At 40.9% G+C, this 26,469-nt stretch overlaps 2 protein-coding genes across 3 annotated transcripts in view; one reads left to right on the top strand and one right to left on the bottom strand.

Annotated features, from left to right (window-relative positions):
- ELP1 (elongator acetyltransferase complex subunit 1) overlaps positions 1 to 11,694 on the bottom strand; it is a 61,214-nt gene extending 49,520 nt beyond the window's left edge. Inside the window, exons 1-6 of the mRNA XM_024753685.1 lie at positions 11,463 to 11,694; positions 7,262 to 7,424; positions 6,321 to 6,473; positions 4,591 to 4,672; positions 3,843 to 3,923; positions 462 to 547 (exon numbers count right to left, since the gene is read on the bottom strand). Of these exons, the coding sequence (XP_024609453.1) occupies positions 462 to 547; positions 3,843 to 3,923; positions 4,591 to 4,672; positions 6,321 to 6,473; positions 7,262 to 7,411 (552 nt within the window). The 5' untranslated portion in view covers positions 7,412 to 7,424; positions 11,463 to 11,694. The remainder of the gene's footprint in view (positions 1 to 461; positions 548 to 3,842; positions 3,924 to 4,590; positions 4,673 to 6,320; positions 6,474 to 7,261; positions 7,425 to 11,462) is intronic.
- Positions 11,695 to 11,915: 221 nt separating this feature from the next.
- Positions 11,916 to 16,208, top strand: LOC112405297 (protein Simiate-like). Of its 2 annotated transcripts, XM_024753647.1 has the most exons (5): positions 11,916 to 12,098; positions 13,224 to 13,275; positions 13,882 to 14,011; positions 15,635 to 15,718; positions 16,145 to 16,208. In XM_024753647.1, exons 1-4 carry the CDS (start codon positions 12,002 to 12,004, stop codon positions 15,668 to 15,670), a joined length of 315 nt encoding a protein of 104 aa, XP_024609415.1. In that variant the 5' UTR covers positions 11,916 to 12,001; the 3' UTR covers positions 15,671 to 15,718; positions 16,145 to 16,208. The 2 variants fall into 2 exon arrangements, with proteins under 2 accessions (XP_024609415.1, XP_024609414.1); XM_024753646.1 differs by lacking the exons at positions 15,635 to 15,718; positions 16,145 to 16,208 and having other exon boundaries at positions 13,882 to 15,270.
- Positions 16,209 to 26,469: the final 10,261 nt, after the last annotated feature.

Raw genomic sequence — 26,469 nt, 5'->3', positions numbered from 1 at the left:
CAGACTGTGGCCATGACATAAGCTGCCACAAATCCAAGAACTGGCCTCCAAGAAATGGGAACAAACCGACCCTGGAAGTAAAGACTAACTGTACCTAATAATCAAGGTGATGCTGGTCAGACCACCGATGACCAATTTCAAGATGACTGTCAGAGCTGCCTGTACTGTTTCTGCATGTAGCGCCCCCTCGGCCTTTAAAGCTCTTGCCCACTGGTTGTCAGGGAGGGGAGTCGGCCTTTGGACAAAAATCGCCCCCCCCAACCCTCCCACCCCCCAGTTGCTGGCATCCAGCGGAATAAAGCAAACTTTCCTTTCCACCAACCTTGCCTCTTTATTGGCTTTAGAGCGGCGAGCAGCCGGACCCCACTTTTGGTAACACGTGGATACCTAAGAGCTCCTGGTGGGTAGCAGAACTTCTATTTGTTCCAAAGAAGGTTCCTTATCCATCAGACCAACCTTACCATTTGCATCTGAAAGGCGGCTTGCCTGCCTTCTGATCCATGGAACTGCGTCTCCTTCCTGCCCCAGCCAACAGTGATGAACTTGCCTAGAGAACAAGTGAGTGAGAATATGCAAGACAACCAATAAGCTAAATAAAATAAAAGCAGTTTCATAGCTATTCTTCATGAAGTTGGGTCCTCTGAGACCTCTCAATAGATGGACCAGCAGTCAATATTTTAAAAACCTATGTTCCGGGGCTTCCCTGGTGGCGCAGTGGTTGAGAGTCCACCTGCCGATGAAGGGGACATGGGTTCGTGCCCTGGTCCAGGAAGATCCCACATGCTGTGGAGCGGCTGGGCCCGACAGCCATGGCCGCTGAGCCTGAGCGTCCGGAGCCTGTGCTCTGCAATGGGAGAGGCCACAACAGTGAGAGGCCCACGTACCGCAAAAAAAAAAAAAAAAAAAAAAAAAAAAAAAAAACCTATGTTCCATATTATATACTGAAGCGATTCTGAAGACTTTGAAATGCCCTTATCTTGGAAAGAGCTTTACTGCCATTGTATATAAATTCCCTTGATGACAGTCAGCAATCCATCCCCACTTTACAAGGGGAATGAAACATGAAGAATCTATGCAATATGTCCACAGATAACATAACATAAAACTCAAGAAGACAAGAGCTGGGAATAAAATTCCAATCGTAAGTTCAATCCACTAAATGTATCCAACCTCCCTGCTAGTGTTGGAGGAGACCATGATTATGGAATTCAAGCCCTCACAGAGACTGACACACCCTAGTGACAGAGGCCAAAATCAGAACACAGGGCTTCTGCCTTCCAGGCTGGGCTTCTTTCTAAATTATAATGCTGATCTTACATAAAATATAGAGTCAGTTGCTGAAATAATGCAGCCTCCTGTTCCTGAAGGTAGGATCTGGCATCCACCTATTAGAGGTACTACAGAGATGCCCCTGAAAGCATCGGCCAGACCCAGGACCCAATATTTCCCTCCTACAACTGATGCTGATTCTGACGAAGCAGAGCTGTTTATAATTTCTATAAATTATGGGTCAGCATGACCGTTTCCTGTCTGCTCTGCTTGGGCACACCCAAGTATTGCAGTATCCCAAAGCATACCTTGCTGCTGTATACAAATAGTAGTGCCTATCCTGGTGCACACCCCTGGGCTTCTATCCGAAAGTTTCCACAGAGAGATAAAGGGTCAAGGAGCGAAGCAAGACAACTTTTCCAGTGGGATCAGATGATAAGTGGTGGAGTTACAGCAGGAATCAGCAAACTACAACCTGCATTTGCTTTTACAAATAAACTTGTATTGGAACACAGCCATACCCATTTCTTTATGTACTATCTTAAGTGCTTTCACATTACATCAGCAGAGTTGAGTAGCTGCAACACAGACCATATGGCCTGAAAGCGGAAAACAATTACTATCCAGTTCTTTACAGAACAAGTTTGTTGACACCTGGGTTAGAAGAAAAATATCTATTCACCGCTCCACAGAGTGACTTTTTGTACTGACAAATACATTTCTAAGACCTAAGACCCTGACTTGGACTCCCTCTCCTTTGATTTACTCTATTAGATTTCTTATGAAATAGTCGGTGGGATGAGCCAGGCCCAGAGCACTTTCCCATGCAAAGATGTGTTGGTTACTACCTCTATGACTATCCTCAAAGCTGGATGCCCCAGAGTCCCACCCCGGGCCCTAGATCCAGCACCATACCTGCTCCCTGAGCAAGCACATCTAATCCCAAGATTGTAAAGATTCCCCACATGCCAATGACTCCCAGTCCACGGCTCTGGCTTCTCCTGAGTTTCAGCCCCTTCTACTCACCTGCTTTACTTGGTGATCCCATATGGCCCTTAAACAAATCCAAGAAGGAACTCATCACCCACCCCTTACAGACCAGCACTTCCCCACCTTCCCTCTCAGATACTGACATCTTTATTTCCACCACCTGAGCTTCTGGCTAGAGTCCTACTAAACTTTCTTCTTCACCTCACATACCCAAAGCCTATTTATTTCACTTTCTAAACTGGTATTTCTCAAACTAGCTAGGGCAGGAGGGGAACCATGCACACATATTCCAAAAAAGTTTCTCATAATTCCAAAAAATGTACTCCTATCCTCATTGAGAATCAAAAATTTCCTGCATTTTTCCCTTTTCTAGTCCCACACCCACCTTCTTTATCTCTCATGTGGATTCCTGTAGCAACCTCCTACCAGATCACCCTGTCTCGTCTCTTCCCTCTCCACCAATCAATCTTGCATCATCAGAACCTTTAATGACTGATCTCCTGTAACTTCATGTCCAAACTCCCTATCAAACTTAATCAAAATCCCTCCCCTTTATTTCATTCCACATTCATGTCCTGTCACTAGGCAATGCTGAAGTACTCACAGTTGCCTGAATAAGCCACACTGTGTCAAAGGCCTCCATGAAACATCCCTGCCTTGGAATGAACTAATTAACTTGCTTGCACCACTCCCCCACCCTCAACCCTCATCTACCTAACACCAAGTCAGCCAAAACTCAGCTCAAGTCGGCCTCCTCTGGGAAGCCTTCCATCCCCATTACTCCCTTTCTCTCCTTATGCTACCCTAATACCTGCACATCCTGTTATTACTGACTCCTTAAGGGAAAAGATGAATTAACCACAGCACCAAACACACCGCTGGGTTCACACTACCTACTCAAACATTATTTCTGAACAAATTATTTTTGAATGAATAAATGAGTAGCACTTTTCTAAATGATTTCTTAGTAGAACGAGAAGTCATGAAGTTAGACCCCAGCCAAAGTTAAAATACCATCTCCCCCATCCTTCTCCTCAATCAGGCCAGCTACCTGGTGCCCTGAAGTTGGCCAGAGCTTCTTACACTCAATAAGCATCTCCACTCTTCTCCTCTTCAATACTTCCACAGCCTAATGCCCATATCACCTCAGCTGGATCTTAGCAAGAAAACAGTATGACGGGTCCCATGAAAATTCAGGTCTAATCAGTAGGAACAAAAATCAGCTCTCTATCCTGCCTCTCTTGTCTTCTCCCCAAAATTGTATCTCAGAAATGCTCTCCTTATTCTAGCTAGTACAGTCCTTTTCATTAAACCCCCTAAGCCTGTCCTGGGGTTTGGGCAACAACTACCCTGGTGATTCTAAGCACAGATTCCTATTCCCCAAATTATTGACAAAGCCAGCTCTCAGACTTGGAGAGGCACCAGAGGTATGCCTTTTAAAATCTGGAATGAACTAAAGGAATTAGGCTATCTGTCAGTAAATTAAGTTGGGGTTTAAGCTTCATAGTTCTTTGGGCTTATTATGATGTGGCTATCAGTGTGCAAGACAAGTCACAAAATGGTTCAAACAAAGCTATACTTACTTTCACCAAAATCATCCTGGTGGATTTGCTGTTCCATGATTGGTTCAAACTCTTTTGTCATCATAATTAGGGTCTGTTGACCTTGGAGGAGCACAAACAAGAATGATTTTGTTCTCATTTAGCATATCTGCCACTCTGTAAGTATCTACAGCATTGGAAGCTACTGAGCTGGACTGGAGGAATTTATAGTCAAAACAGGGAAGACAGAATTTATTCAAAATGTTCTGACTCTCATTTTTAGAAAAAAGTTTTGACTGCGTAAGTCACCTAGTACTTATTCTCAGCTATTTATGTATGTCAGGCTAACATTAAAGTCCACATAGCCCTCTTCCACTAACTTCAATGATTTAGTCAGCAAGATATCTCTTCAAATGTATACCTCATCACGGTGCTAGTTTGCAGAAACTCATCTGGAATGAAAAGACTTAAGGGAAAAAAAATAGGACTGGGAAAGCAGTTCTTAGAATCAGTTTATTTTATGTAGCAACTCTTCCTCTTAGAGTAGGTTAAATACTGCTGACATTTTAAACCATAGCTATGGACCTCAGCAGCAACTTTTTAAAACAATGTACTAAGAAGTAAAATTTAACTCAAAAACACCACATTCCCTATTTATCATGTTGGTATCCTTTTTCCAAGAAATGTTTTTTTTTTTTTTGAAACCTAAGCACCCTAAAACTTAAGCCCGTGAGATATTAGGAGTCATGTTTTATAAAAGTCAAGAGTTAGGGACCAGTGACAGGCTTACCTGTGGCAAGAAGCACCAGCTCTTGGTCAGGACTCCAACTCATGACAGAGATACCACTGGCTACGCTCCCGACACATTCCAGCTGAGAGAGACATTTTAAAATGTTAAGGGAGATATGAAAATATAAGCATCTCCGTAAATATTTACTATGACCTTAATCAAAACAATTAACAAAACACACAAAGGTGAAATTATTCAGTGAACATTTATTCAGTAACAGGTATTAAAAGACCAGGCATGATACAGACCATAGGGACTGGAGGTGACTACGGCCACTCCATTCCTCCCGTTAAGGAGATAAAAGATGCCTGCCTCTACAGCAGGGTTAGGGATGTAACCGAGGTCTCTGGGAATTAAGTGGGGGCTCAGGCCAGAGACTGACGAGTGGCCCAGGACAGTCCAGGAAAGCTTCTCGGAGGAGGTTCTTTGAAGGGTAGGAATAGGGCCAGGAGGAAGAGACTGGGGGGAAATGTGCAGTTAAAAAGAGCACTTAAAAATGAGCTGCAACTGTAGAGCCTAAGGTATACATATACACAGGAATGGTGGGGGTGGGAGGTGAGGCTAAAAAGGAATTTGGTGAACAGTGAGAGGTCTTATACGGCACAATAAGGAATATGGATTGTGTCTTGCAGACATTGTGATGCCACAAATGTGGAGGATCAGCACCGTCTGGTGGAGACCGATGGATTGGAGAAGCTCAGTAATTAGGAAAACGTTCTACAAAATGTTTTGAAAGTAAAAGCATACCTTTTAAATGTGAGAAATACTAAGTAAGTTATACTTGATGGCTTTGCTATTTCTCACCATGAACTGAGAATAAGATTTATTGTTGTACTAAATGGAACCGTTAAAAGCAAAGGTGCCAGATTTAGACTGCCAGGGTTTAAATCTCACCTGATAATTGTTTGACCTTAGCCTAGTCATTTAAGCCCTCTGTGCCTCAATTTCCTCTTTTGAAGAACGGAAAAACAACAATCTACCTCATAAGGTTGTAGTGAAGATTAAATACAATTCTGCATGAAAAACACTTGAAAAAGTGCCTGGCACATTGTAAACATTTAATAAATGTCAGCTGCTATTATTATCCTATGATTAGTAATATGACTTGTGATATATCCATGTTAAAGAGATCACAACTAAGGGAGTAATCAACAAAGTTTAAAAAGCTGTCATGAAGGTGAGGATAGAAATCCAGAAACTAAGCCTTATGCTAAGTAGAGAAGGAGGCAAATGGTTGAAATCTATCTTCTCTGGCAGTCATAAGATGTGCACATAATGATAGCATATCACCTTAGCACCTGTAGTTCAGGGACTCAAAGTTAGCCATCAAGGAGAGGCTTATTCAGCATTCATAAAAGAAAACATAAGCCATATAAACATTTCAAAGACTTCATAAATTGAGAAATAAAAGTTACAGCTCAGGATCAGATATACCATACAAGAATGGCCAGATTTGGGTTTTTGTTAAGTTCTTATTTGGAATGTTCTGATTGTTCTAATTAATAAACGCAGTAGACAAAACTGAGTTTTAGAAGAATCCTGAAATATAGCTAAAGCCATGCCAACAATTTTCTGTAAAGAATTATATAATGCAAAGACTTTAATTTGCAAAATGCTTAAATATTATGGCTCCTGACAATTTAAACTTCTACGAAAAACTAGTGACATGAAACAAAAAAAGGCGTTTGAGGATGTCTAAGATTTCCTCCTCACTGATCTCTTCCACTTACCTGGTGTGTGTTGAGATTGCAAAGTAGGACATCTCCAGAAGCTGTGGCCACACACACAGACTCGTGATCCAGCAACTCCTGAATACCAACAATGCAGCCACTTCCATCCTCTGGGAGAAAGCCTTCTGCCACCAGAGGAATTTCATTTTTCACCTTTCACCAAAACAAACAAATAAGCAAATTAAGCCAATCTACTTTCAAGAACAATTCATCACACTTCCAGAAATACTTTTTAATGCTTCTTTTATAATATAAAAGCTTTCAAAAATGTTTTTTTCCTAGATTAAAACCCAAACTTTCATTTGAGAAATTTCACAGCACTACCATCTTTAACACAAAACACAGTTCATGCGACCTTTGTGCCAAGCAAACATAAAAGCCCGGTATCTTTGAAAATATCCAATAAAACATGAAGCTAATAACTATGATTTTCTAAAATGTATACAGTATGGGGAAAAGGGACTAAGAATGTAATCACCTAAAATACATTGGTAGCAGAATATAATTAAGGGAAGGTATCAGAATCAACCTAAAGAGCTTTTCAATATACATATGCTCAAGCTCCAGAAGTGAAGATTCTGATGTAGTTGGTATGAGATGGAGACTGAAAAAATTTAAAAAGCCCTACAGGAAATTTTCACCTGCATTCCCACTTGAGAACTGTTAATAGATAGTACTTACATGGTAGAAAGGGTAAAAAGTAGGGCACCCCACAAAATACAATGTCAAAGCTTTGCCAGCTTAGATTAAAACTGAAGCAGACTAAAAGACAGGGTACTAGTTATGTCTAATATGACATCAGTATAAAGCGAAGGGAGCATTCATTTCGGGGGCACGTAAATTCAGAAAGATGTAAAGGAAAGACTATTTGGGGAAGCAAGTTTGGAAAAAGACAAGTCAAGAGTCATGCCAAGTGCTAGCACCCTCCATCAATAACTCACCTCTCTTATGACAGGGTCTACTTCTATCAGTCCATGTTCTGAGCCAATGAGCACTGTGTCCTGTTCAGTTCGGAGAGAGAAGCACTGAGGTTTCCCTGGAGCCTGAATATCCCTGAACTCCAAGCTCCGAAATAACTTTAGATTTCTCATGATGAAGCGACTCCTGAAAGAAAAGTACAAATATCTCTTGATGAAACTTTAATTTCTCTGAGAAATAGAAACAGCTTAGTAGCGATAAATCACACTCCAATATAAGCAAAATGATTCAGGGAGCAGAGAAGTTAGAATAACCGAGAAAAAAAAGATCTAATCTGAACCCACACAGAGATGAGTGGTAGCAATCTAACCAACTGTGTAAATCTATGGTCTACAAATTGAGGCTGTGAAATCTATTTTACGTTCTCTCTTTGAAAGAGGCAAGATTCTCAACTTCAGAGTTTTTTCTTCAAAAAAGATTTAACATCAGTTATCCTGAAGGAAAGTTGAGAAGAATGCAATGAATGAGAAAACATTTTATTTTGCACATGAGGATATTTTATAACTTGACAGACTTACAAAATAATATAAAAATCCACATATATACTGGCAGTTGAAGAAAATAAAATTACTTTAATATCACCAACTACATTTATTTATAAACTGGCTCTATATCTTCATTAAAAAATTAAAATTGAAATCAAACATAGAAATAAAGAAAAGCAGTTATGGGACTTCCCTGGCGGTACAGTGGTTAAGACTCTGCACTCCCAATGCAGGGAGCCCGGGTTCAATCCCTGGTCAGGGAACTAGATCCCACATGCATGTCGCGACTAAGAGTTTGCATGCCACAACTAAGGAGCCCATGTGCCGCAACTAAGAGCCCGCCTGCTGCAACTAAGGAGCCCAAGTGCCACAACTAAGACCCAGCACAACCAAATAAATAAATATTATTTTTTTAAAAAAGAAAAGCATTTATTGTTCTCAGGGAGAAAAGAAGACACTATGAAATTACAACAGTATACTTCAAAACGATGACCAACAATTCGAGGAGCTTCATAACCTGATATAACTACTTCACATTACTCCACTTTCCTGGCCTGATTTTCACCAGAGCAGTAGAAAAGCTGAGAAAAGAACGATCAATAGGAAATCTACCTTGGTCTGACAAAATCAGACTTGTTTTAACGTATAACATTACCTAAGAGGAAAAAAAAGTTAATGTGCTATATATTTTTATCCAGATCTCTTTAAGGTTTATACCGTAATTGGAAGTCCCTAACTTATATTAGGGGTGACAATTACACAGACCACACTGGCCTTCTTGTCACCTTAATCCAAGGTGAATTCTCTCATCTTGCATTTCCTACTTATGACAATGAAAGAATAAACATGAATTAATCCTTATACTACATAGCAGATAAAATGTTAAGTGTAGTAGAGTGAGACAACATAAAATGTGGATTAAGAGGAAGGCAAGCCCACACGGTGGAAGTGAGGAAGAGAATCATGGCAAACAATGGTTTTGTGCACTTTCATGACAGTTATATTCAAAAACTTCTAGAAATTATTCAAACCTGTATTATACCATACAGACTTTTTATTTTGATCTAATTCTATATAGAAAGCTTGGGTTTTTGAAAGCATATAAAAATTACATTACCTTTCATCTTTAAATAACATTAAGACGACCACTGACATAGATCTGAAAGGATGGGTGGATTTGAGATGAGAGGATGTCTGGCTAGAGGGGAGTAAACATGGGACAGAGCAGCAAGAGGTGAAAACAGGCGACAGAGGACCAGATGTATTTCAACCTGGTTTAGCTAATAATAATTCCGTTGTAATTGTTGCCATGATCAGAGCATCAAAATGTCTCCCTGTGAACTTGGATTCTATTCACCAACAATCCGTGGAGCTCTGGGGTCCGTGAACCCCAGCATAAGAATTTGGAAGGCAAAGGCAGAAGGAGCTGAGGAAGACTCCCTTTTTCCTGTTACCTTGCTGTTTCAGTCAATGTCACCCCAGCAATGGGCCTTCATCCTTCCAGGGGCCCTTAGTCCTACCCTCTGGCACTCCCATGACTAGCATGATAACAACCACCCCAGAGGTACCAGCACTAACCAGGCAGGTACTCCCTCCAGGTGCCTGAAATCTAGTAACATGGAGCTCCTCCTCTGAATTCCAGAGCTATCAACACCAGCTTTCCAATGCCCCTCCTCCCAGGTCATGATAACCCCAATGGCTTCCCTTGTTTTGATCCTCAGACCTAGCTGAGTGTTGTAACTGCTTACAGCAGTTTACTTTTTTAATTACTTCACGCTCCCTTTTGCTTTTTGCTCCTCCAGCAGGTATTTAACAAATTCTTCGTATTAAGTTCTGTTGAAATACTGTGTGGTTTCTACTTTCCTGACTGGACCCTAACTGACAAACATATCAAACAACCTGAGTTCTCAAATCACTGAGCTTTCAAAATCACCGGCCAAGTGTCACAGGGAAGAACCTTTTGTATTCTATTACAAGTTAATCATTAAAGGGATGCAGCCTATAAGCTAAAATTATACATAATGACCCAACTCTCAGAACCCTGACTCCCAGGTAATGAGCATTAAGCTAAAATACTTTTATTTAGCTCACAAGAAACATCCTGACCAGGCCCACCTGTGAATGCCTGCAGGGAGGAAGAAATTAACACATCCCCTCTGGAGGCTGATGGGAACCAGGAAATGTTTGACTTTATCCCTCCCCTTTTAGTATAAAAGAAGCCTTAATTCTAACTCAGGCAAGATGGGTCTCTGGGGGCATGAGCCCACCATCTTCGTTTGCTGGCTTTCCGAATAAAGTCGTTATTCCTTGCCCCAACACCTCGTCTCTCGATTATTGGCCTGTAGTGTGGTGAGCAGTACGAGCTTAGGCTTGGTGACACAAGGGCAGCTCATCATTCATCGCCCTCCTCCCCAACCCTTCCAGCCTCAAAATGAACTTCTCTAAAATTTCACACCTATCAGCCTTATTCCCTTACCTTCTCAGAAGTATCCTACTCTTTTTCAAGACCAGCAAAGGAGAACCCTCCAAACTCCCCCAGGACCTTGGCTTATTGGTACCCTTTCTTTTACATCTGCAATCTCCAACTCCCCTGCCCTCAAATGACTCATCCTTTCTCAGCCCTTAAATGTGCTAAAGATCTCTCCACACCATAGATCAATTCTGGATCCTCTCTGAAATTTCTGACAACTCCTCTATTTTCTTCCCTTGCTCCTTCATCCATCCACCTCTTGGCCCATGACCAATCATCCACCATCCATCCACCATCATGCCCATGACCACAAGTACCAAACAGATCACTAATATGCTTAGTAGATCTAAACGTCCAGCCCTGACCCTCCCTAAACTGAACACTCAACTCACATTTTCAACCTCCTGCTGTTACCACAAGGATTTCTCAAAAAGCACATCAAATGCAACCTGTTAAATGAAGTACCTGCTATTCTCCACCAAACTAGCTTCCCTTCTGGGGACACGGCATTCCTACTTTCTCTGTCCTCCAAGCTGAAACCGTGTCTGCTTCCCTTTTGCCCACACTTTCACAGTAAACTATTCACTGCTTACTGCCCTGCCTGTCAATGTTCGGTTTGAATCCTTTTACACAGTACCGTAATCCTACGATCCGGTTTGTGGCCTACATCATATACCGACTGAGCACTTGCTAAGTGCTAGTTCTGGACAAGAGATGACTGACAGTTACTGCCTCCTCAGAGGTCACAGCTTAACGGGGGAGAGGGCCACATAAGATACCACATTACATGGAGATGCACGGGGACAACACCTCCAAGGAAAAGTTGCAGATGCGAGAAGGGACTCGCAGCACACCTGAACTCCTATTACCGTCAGCTTCTATCATGCATTGTTGCGCTTTAATTGGTGCATTACTTGGTTCGGCAACTGCAAGGAATCCTCAGACTGGGTAAGTGTGCAGCTGGGGGAGCAGCATATCATTCCCCCTCCTGCCGCGCCGCGCAGAGCCCTCTGAGGGCCGTGGGTGCAGCAGGCGGCGAGTCTGCAGAAACAGAACTCAAGGAGCGCAGAGGCGGTCAAGCCGCACTTCACTACCAGACCAGCAGCAGGCAGCGGTTGGGCGCTAGGGGGTCCCCTTCATCAGGGCACCCTCTGGCGGACACGGCCCGTTTCCATGCCCCCACCCCAGCTAGGCCGCTCGAACGCTCACCTACGCCGCGCTCTGAGGAAACGCAAACAGCGGTGCGTCCGCCCAGGGCTGCGCACGGGCCTCTCTCTGACACTGCTTCTGAGCTCTCACGACGCGCACTGAGTCTCCGGGCCGCCAGGCCGCTCGAGCCCCTCCGGTAGTGGTGAAGCCAGGCGGAGGTGCAACCTGCGAAGCATGTACTCGCAAGCGAAGAGAGCCCGACACACGCCGAGCGGCGACGCAGTGACGTCGTGAGCCGGAGGGGGCGCGGCCTGCCTTCTCCGTCTCCCGGCAAAGATATATGTGGAGCTGCGCTGGCCACCGCCCCCTATCCCTACATCCTCCTTCCCAGCCTATTGTATTTGACCCCCGCCTTGACGTCAGACGCCAAAGCTCAGTTAACTGGGGCCGGAGGGTGGAGCCTACGGAGCCTGGGGAGCAGCGCGCGTGCGCGTAGCGCGCGTGTCTCGGCTACACGCCGGAAAGACACCTTCCTCAGTGGCAAGCGGGAGGAAGAGTACAGGTCCCAGGAGGCGGGGTTTGCAGCACCCGAGGTCGCCATGGCTACCGAGCCCGAGACCCCTGTGGCAGCCTCAGCTGCGGAGCCCGCGGTGCCGTCGCTTGTGGATCGTTACTTCACTCGCTGGTACAAAGCGGGTAAGTGGAGAATGATGTCAGTCTCTTCTGGGCCCAATTTGTCCGACAGTATAGGGACTATGATGAGAGATCATAAGCCACACGCACCTTCCCCAGCGCTTCCTCCCCACGTCAGAAGGAACTGGATCTCTCTGTTCCTCTGTAGGCCAAGGGAATGGCATTTGCAAGGCCGTGGAAAACAGCAGGGTGCATCCTGGGTAGGGCGAGCGCAGTGCGAGTTCACGAGGGTGGGTCGCTTGCGGGAAGATGGTAGACTAAGGTGAGATCCCCGAGGGAGGCAGGAGCTGGATTGCAATCTCCTTGAGTGCCTAAAGGGATTTGAGGGGCTCAGTCCTCCAAGAAGAGGCGATACATAAAGTGATTTAAATGGTAGCGGTCTAAACTAAGGTAGAGGCATAGGGATGGAGAGGAGAGGGTGGGTTAGAATAGAGGCATTTAGAAAGCAGAATCTACAGTTTTACTTAAAGGAAGTCGCTGGTATTACACATTTGCCACTTAGAAGTAGGTATCCTGTTGTACAGCTTTGTGTACCCAGCAAATATCAGCGATGAGAGCATCGTCGGGGACCCTCCTCTAACCCAACTTGCTCCCATTCATTTAGGGATAATAGGTGTACTCATCTTTTACAACACTGAAATATTTTACAATAGCATACGTTTTATTAGCCAGACTTTGTGTAACCAACTGTCCAGTTTACCCTGGATTGAGGTGTTTTCGGGAATCCATTACTTTCAGCACTAACATCAGGACAGTCCTGAGCGAACCGGAATGAGTTGTCTCTCTAAAATTGACCGACAAAGCATGCTACTAAATTAAATAAAGAATACATTACTAATCACTTTTTTTCTAATAGAAATGATTGTACTCATTTTAAAGTGAGGATAAAAAAAGGTGGAGCAAAGAGTTAGTCATCATTTTAACATTGAATGAATGGTTCCATCTGGACCAGATGTCTTTAAATACTTTATGGTCAGCCTTTAGGTATATCTTTTTGAGTAATGAAGGGATACCAGTGATATATGTGTCCTGCCTTCATAATTAACTACGTCTATGAACCAAAGAAAGTACTACACAGTGGTAGTAAATATTGACTCAACAGCCGTCAGACTCCTTCATTTTTTCTAGATGTCAAAGGAAAACCCTGTGAGGACCACTGTATACTCCAACACTCTAACCGGTAAGCAAATTGGGAATTTTAAATGATCAAAAGAAATCTTTTTTCTGCCATTGTAGCCTGGTATGGTCTTGCATTGAATAAATATTCATTAAATGATTATCTTCCACTGTACTGAGATGGTATTATTTATAGTAGGAGTTTGGTTGACAAGAATGAGTCTTTCAGTGCCTAAGCTAAACAAATAAACTTGCTTACCCAAACATCCAAATGGAGGACCACACCCTGAGTCGGCTACTACCTCAAGAAACCAGCCTGTGCCTGACCACTGAAGTGGCCAAGCCCGTGGAGAGGGCTAGGGTAGAAGCTCAGATGGTATCCTGTCCATACCGGCATGCCTTACTTTTCTGTCTTCCTCCTCCGTGCTGTCTAAACACCTGTGGTACGCTTCCCTTTTGGGAAAGGAAATTCAGTCCCATTTTCCCCATTTTTATTACTGCATTCTTCTCTTCAGGTAAGCTCCAGTAGTAGCCAGAGGAAAATGGGGGGAAATGATAGGCTGACTAAACAAATGTCAGCTCAGCTCTTCTTGTGCCAGGAGGAATACTGTGTTATAGGAGGAAGAATTATACCAAGCAATAATACAGGATCAATTTTTGCTCCTCGTAGAATATGTGTCATCACACTGGCAGGATCCCATCCAGTTCTTCAAAGTGGAAAAGTAATTAAAAGCATTTCCTATCAAATCAGTACCAACTGTAGCAGACTTCAGAACAAAGTCTCTGGGAAATTTAAGCGGGTATGTTCCTGTATTTCTCTACCTAAATCCTCTATTGTCATAATAATGGTAAAGCCAGCCAGTCCTAGAACCCAGTACTGCATGCTCAGCATACTTCCCTGGCACTTAGAGATGATTTTAAGAATACTTAAGCTCTAAGGAAATCCTCAGGCCAAAAAAAATGAGGTATTTCAGAAGGTATATTATCTGTCATACTAGCTTCTGGGCCACCATCCCTATCATCCCCAGGATGAAGGATGGAGAAGGTGGGCCTTGGAAAGAACAACGCTAATACCAATATAACAAGATATTTTGTCCCTTCCTGTTTCGTTAAGCCAGTATTTCGAAATCTGTAAAAGTTAGATGATCAATACTTCTTTATCATAAATTTTCACATGTGAACTTAAAAGTAAAAATAAAGTCCTGAGGTAGTGAAAAAAAATCAATCTGGGAAAATATACAGTATTTGCTTCGTATCAGTTGCCATTCCTAACTCATTGCAATTTAACACACATCTAGCTACACCCTCTACCTCCACATAGTGTCTAGTTATAGAAAATATCACCTGTGCCCTCTACAATTCTAGGCAAGATGGACATTTTACTGTTAAAGGAGGGTATCACACCAAGGACAACTCAAAACCATACTAAACTATCCTGACAAACCCCCTGGAAAGGAAAGTTTCTGTGGATGATTTAGGTCCTTCATTTACTGAGTTCATACTAAGAGTTCCTGCTAATTACCTCACTGTTCTGGAAGACCCTTGTTTACACTCCCCTTTGTGGGCCTCATGGCCCCTAATAACCTTCCTTATAATTATTGATTTTTCCTCACTCAGGAAGCAAGTGGACTTTAAAAAGCATGGACCATTCTTAAAAGTCTACAAATTACAAGGAAAACAGTTAGTGCTTGTGATGTTCCTGTGATCAGTCTTTGTCCAAACTAGTAACACTGTTGTTACTACTGAGGAACGCAGAGGGACCTGCACATGGAACCCACTGCAGATAAGCTTTGATCGCCTCTCAGCACTGCCCATCATTTATTCTCCCAAGGGAGGTGACCAAAAGGGGTTAAAACACTTATTCCTGACACAGAGCCAGTGATAGACAAACCATCTGGGACAAATCCCCAGCCCCTCCTCCCAAAAGTGGGGAGTCACACTGACTAGTGTTTTGAAAGGAAGTACCCACAGGCAGAGGATTGAAGCGCGTGCAGTAACACCTGAATGCTGTCTAATAAAGTTGTGAGTGGGAAAGAGGCCATAAAGAACAGCATCTTGACCTCAGATGTTCACTACAGTAAAAATTCCTGGGAAAAAAGAGCAACACATGAGACATGCTTGCATCCATTTCCCATGAGCCTCCTTGTACTGGGTTGGCCAAAAAGTTTGCTCCGGTTTTTCATATTAGGGAAAATCCTGAACGAACTTTGTGGCCGACTTGATAGATATTTGTCAGAACCTCCCCAGATATATCCATACAGTGGAGTACATGAAAGTATAACCGTGCCACAACATTCAAACAGACATATGTCAAAATGTAGTATTTGCTAGCAGGTTATAGGATAATGGGTAAGTTACTCTATATGCTACTTAAAACATTTCTGTTTTCCAAATTTTCCTCAAATTGCTTTTTTTAAAATTAGAAAAATATCCCTTCTCCAGAAAGTCTCAGTGATTGACCTAATAAAGAAGTTCCTTTCTCTATTAAGTTCTGATATAAAAATAAGGTAGGAATCTTAATGAAACTATATACAATATTACGATTATTCTCTATAATGTTGAATTTTATATTATGCTTATTGGTAAGATTTTCCTACCCTTTTGAAGTCTTTACACTTGGCTATGTGCAGCTTTCTCATGCACAGTTAAATATAAAGTATAATAAGTTAAGATAAAATATATTCTTAATATGTAACTAAACTATTATCACATTTGTCTTAGTCTGCTTTTCCCCTAGAGCCTAGGATGGTGCCTAGCCCATAGAGGCATTTAATATATAAATATTTGAATAAATGAATGGTTTTTCTGTACTTAAGTCATTTTTATTTAAAACACTAATTCCAGGAATATATCCTATTGTAACTGTGAGGGCTGCCTCACAAAGAAAAGTGAAAATGTACATCAATCAATTTTTTCTTCCCTTTTATTATCAGGGGGCACAGTTTCTAACAGAACTTGCACCTCTGTGTAAGATTTACTGCTCTGATGGAGAAGAATACACCATATCTAGGTGAGTTACTTTTTAACCATAATTTTGGAGAAACAAAGAAGTCAACACATACATACATATAACTATATGGTTTTAAATAAAACGATTATCATTGACATGTAAATTCTTTTGGTTCTCTATCATGCTGTTGAAGTGATGTTATCCCTTTCTACCACCACTTGCATTTAAATAAGAGAATTCTCATTTCAGGTATGTAAACTCTTTTGTAAATAAATTTTTTAAAATTATTTTTGACTCACAAGGAAACTTCTTTTAACCCTAACTCTCCCCTAAGTGTACCCAGTGGACATGATACAGGTAGTAACTCTTCAAACATCTACTCTGATAGTGCTATGAGCTGAAAGTGTAAGCACAAACCAGCAAATTCCCATTTCAGGAAGCACAAACGGTTCCCAAAGGTGTCATAAAACAAAGATACTAAAGATAGTAAAAGAATTATGTGTCTATTTCACATATAACATTACCTCACATCACTTTCCCATTATTTCCATTGTAATTTAAAAGAGTATTTTGGTTTCAGGGCATAAAAATCATGTTTGATGATTTTTATAAAGAACTATTTTATAAGGGTCATAACCAAGCTGAGTGCATCCCATTTTCTCTCCAAGGCCTACAGTAAATTCAAGTTTCCTTCAATAAAATATTGACTAGCTAACTGGTGGTTCTTCAGGATCTTGTGAACATTGACTGTGATGGCTGACCCAGATGCCGATCATCAGAGGAGCCTACAGAACTACTGCCATTTGGCAACTGACATGTCCCGTTAGATTTCAAAATAAATTTCAGAGCATCGGGATACAAGCACAAAAAAACAAAGTTAACTATACTACATCATAAAGACAGAACTTATAACCAGATCCTTCAATCAAAACCCACCCCACAAAAACAAAAGCTTTAAACCCTAAAATTAAAAAGACTAAAGTCATTTATTTAATGAATATTCCAAAGGCACATATGTATACTTACTCAAATTATTTTGAACAGCTTAGTTCAATTGTTCTCTGTGTTCTATCTTCTGTTCCATCAGTTACTACTGAGATGTACAAAAACTGCTTCTTAAGCCAGTAAAATAAGCTTAGGATTCCAGCTAATATTCAGGGCAGACAGGCCAGCTATGCTACAACGAGAACTAAAACCATCTGCTAGTGAGTTCCTCCAGGATTCCGTGGAGTAAGCTCCATGACCATGCTTTTGGGTGGGAGAGGGACATGCATCACAACAGATTTCCTGTGCTCTGTGAAACCCTCACTAGAGAACAAACGTGTGCTCCCGACATGGATGATCTGTGACAGGGGACAGTGGAGGTCCAGTCATACTCAGTGGACGGAGAGATTGAAGAAGAGTCCACAGGTTTAAGGACAACCCTGCATCACCCAGACTACTTGTCTCTTCTGCTGCAAATTGGTATAGTAGATGATAAACTTAAATTATCATTTAAGATGATAAGCTTAAATTTTAAAAAATAGGAAATTAGGGTAAAATGTGCCAAAGGTGAGCATATATTCAAAATAGCTTCTTTGGATTAAATTGTCATTAAGACAGTAGGGATATTTGGTTTGACTTTTTTTTTTTTTGCGGTACGCTGGCCTCTCACTGTTGTGGCCTCTCCCGTTGCGGAGCACAGGCTCCGGATGCGCAGGCTCAGCGGCCATGGCTCACGGGCCCAGCCGCTCCGCGGCATGTGGGATCCTCCCGGACCGGGGCACAAACCCGTGTCCCCTGCATCGGCAGGCGGACTCCCAACCACTGCGCCACCAGGGAAGCCCCCTGGTTTGACTTTTAAGAAACATTATTCATGGCAATGTCCCATTTAAAATCACACTGCAATTAGAAATATAGCAACTACCGTGGCATTTACAGTTCTCAGAAAGCTTCACAATCGGTTTCATGATCAGAAAATAAAGCAAGATTTCAGTTTGTTTTCTTTACAAAATTGTTGTATTTCTGAAATATAAAGGATTGTTTGCTTTATAAAAATGTCAGCTTTGCCACATGGTGTTCCAGAGATCTGACCTCAAAAGCTTCTCAAGTTTTACCATCCACAGAATCTTTATTTGTAACTGAGACCCATCTGTTGTTTTCCATTTGAAGCTGGAAACAATTAAGACAATTCTTTTCTGCTTTACTTTTATAATAAAAATTGCAAAATTAAATAGTATCTATTTTCTTTTGCATTTTCCTTTAGACTAATTTTTTAAATGTGAGTTTAAGGTACACAAATTATCTTACCTTCTTCAGCAGTTTATAGCAAAGTGAGAGAAGTTGGACCAAAGTAGCCATTATGCATCTTGTCTTTGTAATACTCTTATCAACCTATAGTGACAGAAAGCAAGCAAATCAAATTCTTATAAGGAGGTCTTCAAAAGACTTTAGCATTTATTTAGTTTGAAAATGGTAAAAATTTCTTCGTTATAGAAATCTAAGGGATCTCAAAGGGTATACAGATTAAGGCATCTGAGCTGACTTGATGACCTGAGGTCCCAGAACACAGAAGCAGGGATTGTTGCCCAAGTCTCATGCCAATTTCATGGAACCCCAGGAAGAATGGATGGAAAATCAACCTGTTCTATTTCAGATGGTTTAGGAGCTTCTCAAAGGCACCAAATAGTGGCAGTGAACCCCCTTCTTTGCACTCTACTTTTTTGCACTCAAACTCCCTAAAACAAACAACAGAAGCCCTTCACTCTGAGGGGTCTGTGCCCTAGTTAGTCAGGTGATGATGTTGGGATTTAAGGGTAGCTGCTCCGTGCTATGGTATTAATCATGTCCAAAAAGCTAATTTACTTGGTGAACCTACTACTTCCTGGGGTCAGTTATAACTGCAGATGATAAATAGTTCTTGCAGTCAAGGCAGGAAAAATGGAAATAAATTGTTCTTCTGTGGGTATTAACACTTTATTTGAAGAAAAAGGGGCTGGAAGCTAACCTAATAAAAAAAGAAGTGTGAAAGTTTCTCAAGCGCTTTCCTGAATGTCCCACCCTTCCTTTTACCTTTAGAAACACTTGATTCTGCAAAGGTGTGTTAGTTACTGCCTGGAGCTGGTGGCACAGAGGAACAAGCTTGTTTATTTCCAGGAGAAGCATAAGCTTATCATCATCTTTCAGCTAAAATGTAAATAAGGAAGTTATAACAACTCCAATGAAATTCCATCTTTTATTTTTTTTTTTATTTTTTATTTTTATTTTTTTAATGTTGAGCCTTCTTTTAATTAATTTATTTATTTAAAAAAAATTTTTTTGGCTGTGTTGGGTCTTCGTTTCTGTGCGAGGGCTTTCTCTAGTTGTGGCAAGCGGGGGCCACTCTTCATCGCAGTGCGCGGGCCTCTCACTGTCACGGCCTCTCCCGTTGCGGAGCACAGGCTCCAGACGCGCAGGCTCAGTAGTTGTGGCTCACGGGCCTAGTTGCTCCGCGGCATGTGGGATCTTCCCAGACCAGGGCTCGAACCCGCGTCCCCTGCATTAGCAGGCAGATTCTCAACCACTGCACCACCAGCGAAGCCCCTGAAATTCCATCTTTTAAACCTTAAATACCTTTATAGCTTAATAATATACCCTCAAAGTGGGTATTTATGACATCACCACCAGCACCAGGAAAGGATACATGCATTACCTGTTTTTGAGAAAGCTTGCACACTTGAAGCAAGCTTCAAACCCTCTTCAACAAAAACCTGGTAGAAAGGAAAAACATCACTACATTAGGCGTATGTCATCTAGATAGTTGGTAAGAAATACACTCATGGATAATTTTCATACAGAATTTAAAAAATAAAACCTAAACATAAAAGGTCTGTCATGGAACTTCTATGTTTTTTGTTGTATCCAGGAAAACACAAGAGTTTAACAGTATTCAGAAGCAGATTTCCCAGACCTGATGCAGAATCAGTCCCTGCAGTGGCTCCCCTACACTGGGACACCTCCAATTACGGTGCAGGATCACACAGACATTTGATACTTAGCCATAAAAATTATACCTGGGCTTTTAGATGGATCCGAAACTCATCTCATAATATCCCCAAATATAAGAGGGTGTTGAATCTTGGAACATGGGGTCAAAAGGGTTAGATGAGGTCAAAAGCGTTAGAACATTCCTGCTTCCAGCTCAGCAAGATAGAATTTGTCATCTATACACATTCTTCAACAAGCCATTTGAGGGGATTATTTTTTCCCTATTGACCATACATTGTACAATTTAGTGAGGAGAAGAGGATGATGGGAAAGAATACTGAAAAATACTTTAGAATATTCAGGATGATTATTTTTAAATGGTACACAGAATCTTTTAGAGTGAGAGATACCAGGGAAGTGAAGACTGAGCTTCAGGTGGCAGCAGGAAGAATGAAAAGAACAGGGCAAATTTGAGAGTGATTTGTGAAGAAGAATAATAGATCTTGGTAATAAATTAGATAAAGCATATGAAGAGGAAGGAGGCAATAATTTCAGGGTTAACTTTAATTCTCTTTCCAACAGCCTTGCTATCACTGGATAACCTGATCTCAAGGTCAAATTGTCCTTCACATCCTTCCCTATCCTTTAAAAGGGAAAACAATGTGGGCTTCTCATTGCCGTGGCTTCTCTTGTTGCGGAGCTCAGGCTCTAGGCGCACGGGGTCAGTAGTTGTGGCTTGGGGGTTCTAAAGCACAGGCTCAGTAATTGTGGCTCATGGGCTTAGTTGCTCCGCAGCATGTGGGATCCTCCCAGACCAGGGCTAGAGCCCACCTGCATTGGCAAGCGGATTCTTAACCACTGCGCCACCAGGGAAGCCTCTATTCCAACTTTTTAAAAAGGGAAAAACTCACTTATAGTCAACTTTACAGAAAATTCCGAATGAAGTATTTTCTATAATTCTGCTGACTCTGTTGACAATCATCCTCTCAAGCTGAAACCCCTTCCCTGAAGAGGCTCAGGTGAAAGCACATGGGAATGCCAAAGGAAAACACGTAAGGTTGATAAAGTGACAGAAATTTCAGATTTCAAATGCAAGAATGCCCTCGGTTCTAGAGAGGCAAACAGACTACCATGAGAGTCAGGGAATTAAGAAAGGACTCTGTAATCCACTTATCAAGCTAAGCCTCCAGGTAAGCGAGGAGAATTAGAGCTAGGCCTATGTGGAGTTTCATGAGACACACAGGGCAGAAGGGTGAGTGTCAGTATATGTGTCTCTCCCTGAATGCCCTAAATCATCAGGAATATGGAAGAAGAAAAGGAAACTAACATGTACTGAGAAGCTATAATGGTCTAAGCCCCGTGACAGATGCTTTCTTATGTGTTATCTCATTTAATCAATATCATTCATCTAATTCAATAATGAAGAAGCCAAAAATCTTTCCTCACATTCAGGACAGTATAGGAGAAATCCATTTGCTGATAGGATATTTTCACCTACTTGGGAAAACCTAAAACTTAATATTGCATCTAGTGACTATTAAATCCCATTCTACTTTATCCCTATAATATTTGGTTTTTGTTTTTCCAAGAAGATAATCAAAAAGCTCCAAAAAATGCTACTGCAAGTCTTCTAATTTTCTACCACTATCTATAGTATGCATGTGTTGTGTGCACAGGTAAACACACGATTACAGTAAATCATCTAGAAAACTAGCTCTCACCAAATTTATGCTACAGTATTAGCATAAAATGGAAATAAAATCTACCTCTGGTTGATGAATTAAATTCTGCGAAGCTTTTAGTGGACTCTCTCTCCTGAAATAAAATGAATTATTAACGAGGTAGGAAAAAATTATTGCCTTAAATTGATTTTACACTAAAGTTTTAGAGCATTTCATGCATTAACATACCCAATTTTTGAAGAGTAATATTGAATAGACTAAAAATATTTTGAGTATTCTCAAAACAACTTTAATATTTAACTATTACTTCTTAATGTACTTCAAAAAATTCCAGGCAAACATTATATATGTTCATTTTATGATATAAAGAAACTTAGAACTGACAAGTTATATTTAAGTTTTATTTTTCCTTTTTAAACTTTTTTATTTTGCTTCATAAGTTAAAGATATAAGACCTGATAATATGTCTTAACTAAAAGGCCTTTGTTCCATATGGAGAAAAGATCCAACCAAAAATCAGGAAATTCTCATTTTTTATTCTAATTTCAACTCTGGCAGGAATTCAGTTGTTTTTGATGAGGCATGTAAGTTAAGTTTCAATTCTGAGTCTATGAAATAATCATAATAATATTTGTGCTACCACTGTCATCAGAAGATTAGGGAATATCACATTGACAACTACCAAGAAGAATTAAGTTCTGCCCCTTAATAGCTATGAGACGTGAACAAAATATTCTTATTCTCTGATAACCTGTGGTAAGGATCAAATGAATTATGAAGCAGAAACTACTTTAAAAACCATAAGGCACTGGTAAGTGTGAAATATTTTAAAACTATAATACACTAGAAAATCTAAAATATATAAATTATAAAGAAATATGAGTAAGTGCATATAAATGATAAAGAAATTATATAAATTGTTAAGACAACCTTAAACAATAGCCTGAAGAAAAGCTATAAAATTGCCCAGGAAAACTACAAAACTGGATATTGTGAAAACTAACAGATGAGTCTCAGAAAGAAGCAATTAGATGAGGCTGGTAAACCATCGTCTTAAGGGAAAACAGAAAAATTGTTTGGGGAAAAACAGGTATACCGACAGGGTGGGTAGAAAACAAAGCCAGCTTGAGATTTTACCACAATCATATTACCAAGACTTGCCAAGTTGGCACAAGATGTTATCTATTACCATTATCTGTTCCCATCAAGAATTCTAATATATTGTCATCTATTTATTGTGTATATCTGCTCAGTCTCTTACATCTCAGGTGTATTGTTCAGAGTTTTGATTTTGATTCAGAAAGGCTGGTTTATCAGTCAGAGTCCATTAAGGAAAAACAAAAACTACAGCTGTTATTTTATCAGAGAGAGTTTAATATATGGAACTGGTTAACCAAGTACTAGAGGACTGAGAAGGCAGAAAGGGAACACAGAGAAGCTGAAGGAACAAAAGGAAGAGCTGGGATTCTTAGAATTTAGATGCTTGGAGGTGAGGCCCCTGCAGAGCTGGTTCTTGAACCTTGGAGAAGGGGGTGGCAGCCAGCTGGTGCTGGTATTGCCGAGGGGGCAGGATGAGGCTGGGTCTAAGCGTACAGAAATAAACAGAAACTGGGACAAACAGCTGCTGCAGGGTACAGAGCTACTGTTGAGTGAAAGCAAGCGAACAAGGGAACAAATTCCCTCTCCTTCCTCCGTCCAGCCTTGCCCTGTCCCTCTGGTGTCTGTTATTGTTGGAGCATAACGGCTGTCCAAGGAGGGGTGTTTTCTCAGGCCCCCAGTCCCAGCATCACGAGCAGTGTATAGCAAGGGTGGGTTTGGAGCTGAGAGAGAGGCTGGAAATCAGCTCATAAGCTTACTGGGTCTCGATTTCCTCAGTTATAAATGGGGATAATACTCTCCTGTATAGTTCACTGGAATGTTTTGAAGGTTAGAAGAGAGGGTAGATATAAAAGCATTTTACAAGCCATAAAAATAAAAACAACTGAGAATTAGCCTCCCATAAATACTTGAATTTACTGTAATAGGTATTTCTTAGAAGAAATGTGATCACCTTCAGAACTAATGGTTTTGAAACTAACAATTTATAATGTTTCCCCATGCCCTCCCTTATCCTCGTCTATTCGGATCATGTTAACATCTAAGATACCAACTTACGAGTCTTCTAGGGGAAATGACCAGGAAAATTGTGTTTTTGCTTTGGTTGGTAAAGCATGGTAATGTCATCTGTGCAGGATACCATGGGTCACATGGCAGTGTTTTGAGCACATGACATCACTGCTGAGAGTGCGCCAGGGGAGAACACACAGACCTGAGTGAAGGCGAGGCGGAGGGCCTGGAGTGTGCCTGCTGAGGCTCGAGCGGGCGTGGAATTCCTGCAAAGTCTCTTGTTTTACCTTAAACACGTGTGCGGAGTTTGCATTCTCCTCCATGATATGCACAGAATTGTTTTAATGTAAAAATTCTCACAAATCTTTGAGTACAGTCTGGTGCTCTGTGTATTCTATAACCTCTTATTATTATATCCCCTCCCCCCAGGGTATGGCTCACTTATTTGGAAAGGACCAGGCATATATCACTGAGATTTTCTTCTTCTGTTTTCCCCCCATCATTACCTTGTTCTTCTGGTGGACAAGAGATGTAGAGATCTGAATTGAGACTGGAGAAACTGGCAAATTAAAATCACATATGTGTTTGATACCACAATGAAAATGAAAGGCAATTTATTGCTGGTAGAGATTTGGGTATTTGCAGTCATCAGAAGTATAAGATAATCATTGCTGATTCAGTCTGCTTTCTATCGGGTTGGTCAAAATGTTTGTTCATTATTTTCCATAAGATGGCTCTAGTAGCATTTAGTTGTCTTTAACTTCACTCGAAACAATTTTGTTAGATTGTATGTGATAGCTGTCATATCCACGTGCATTTAAAAAAAGACATTAAATTGATGAATTTTTGTGTAGCCATTTTAACATTGAAGATGGAAGGAAAAAGGCAACATTTTCATCATATTATGCTTTATTATTTCAAGAAAGGTTAAAACACAGCTGAAATGCAAAAAAAAAAAAAGATTTGTGCAGTGTAGGAGAAGGTGCTGTGACTGACGGAACACGTCAAAAGTGGTTTGCGAAGTTTCGTGCTGGAGATTTCTCGCTGGATGATGCTCCACAGTCAGGTAGACCAGTTGAAGTTGATAGGAATCAAATGAGACATTAATTGAGAACAATCAACATTATACCACGCGGGAGATAGCCGACACACTCAAAATATCCAAATCAAGCATTGAAAATCATTTGCACCAGCTTGGTTATGTTCATCGCTTTGATGTTTGGGTTCCACATAAGTTAAGCAAAAAAAACCCTTCTTGACCATATTTCTGCATGTGATTCTCTACTTAAACGTAGTGAAAATGTTCCATTTTTAAAACAAATTGTGATGGGCAATGAAAAGTGGATACTGTATAATAATGTGGAACGGAAGAGATCGTGGGGCAAGTGAAATAAACCACCACCAATCACAGCAAAGGCCTGTCTTCATCCAAAGAAGGTGATGTTGTGTATAAGGTGGGATCGGAAGGGAGTCCTCTATTGTGAGCTCCTTCCGGAAAACCAGATGATTAATTCCAACAAGTACTGCTCCCAGTTAGACCAACGGAAAGCAGCACTTGATGAAAAGCATCCAGAATTAGTCAACGCATAATCTTCCATCAGGATAACGCTAGACTGCATGTTTCTTTGATGACCAGGCAAAAAAGCTTGGCTGGGAAGTCCTGATTCATCCGCTGTATTCACCAGACATTGCACCTTCGGATTTCCATTTATTTAGGTCTTTACAAAATTCTCTTAATAGAAAAATTTTCAATTCCCTGGAAGACTACAGAAGGCACCTGGAACAGTTCTTTGCTCAAAAAGATAAAAAGTTTTGGGAAGATGGAATTATGAAGTTGCCTGAAAAATGGCAGAAGGTAGTGGAACAAAAGAGTGAATACATTGTTAAATAAAGTTCTTGGTGAAAATGAAAAATGTGTCTTTTATTTTTACTTAAAAACCGAAGGCAGTTTTTGGCCAACCCAATACTTAGGTTCTAGGTCCCAATTCTACTGCAAATGGTATCATGGCCTCTTATCAACAAGAGAAGACTTCAGTCCCTGTTCTTGGTTAGTACTTTTTTTTCACTCTAAATTATTACATTACTAAGCAGAAGGAATATCTTTTTGTAAGTGTTGAGAGGGTTAGTAGTATTAGGAGAGAATGGGGAGTCACTACAATTTTCCCTCAGTTCTAAGACTGTATCTTTATTAAAATCAGTTTAATGCCTTTGGTGTTGGGATCCTGGGTGGGGGTCTGGGAAATCCGACATGACATTCAATGTATAATTTTTAAAAATTGTTCTGATATGCACACTTGTCAGTGCAGTGGTATATACACTCATGCATACAGGTACATTACAGTTGAAGTTTGAGTCTAAACAGTCTAATTTGCATGTACATTTTAAGGATTCATCTGAATCATTTTTGACTATTGGCAGTTTTGCATTGTGTCTTGGGGACATTTTCATATTCCTTGCTTAAGAGCTGGAACTTTTTAGTCATCCTTAGGATTGACTATAATTTGAAAACAAATCCAAAGAAGATTGGCATTTCATCTGCATTTCCTATTGAATTATACCAAAAATGTTTTGTTTA

The sequence above is a fragment of the Neophocaena asiaeorientalis genome, unplaced genomic scaffold (genome assembly GCF_003031525.2).
Source record: "Neophocaena asiaeorientalis asiaeorientalis breed wild unplaced genomic scaffold, Neophocaena_asiaeorientalis_V1.1 scaffold342, whole genome shotgun sequence".
Classification (NCBI taxonomy): domain Eukaryota; kingdom Metazoa; phylum Chordata; class Mammalia; order Artiodactyla; family Phocoenidae; genus Neophocaena; species Neophocaena asiaeorientalis.
Note: the sequence above shows the minus strand (reverse complement) of the source record. Positions and strands in the feature narration are given on the sequence as shown.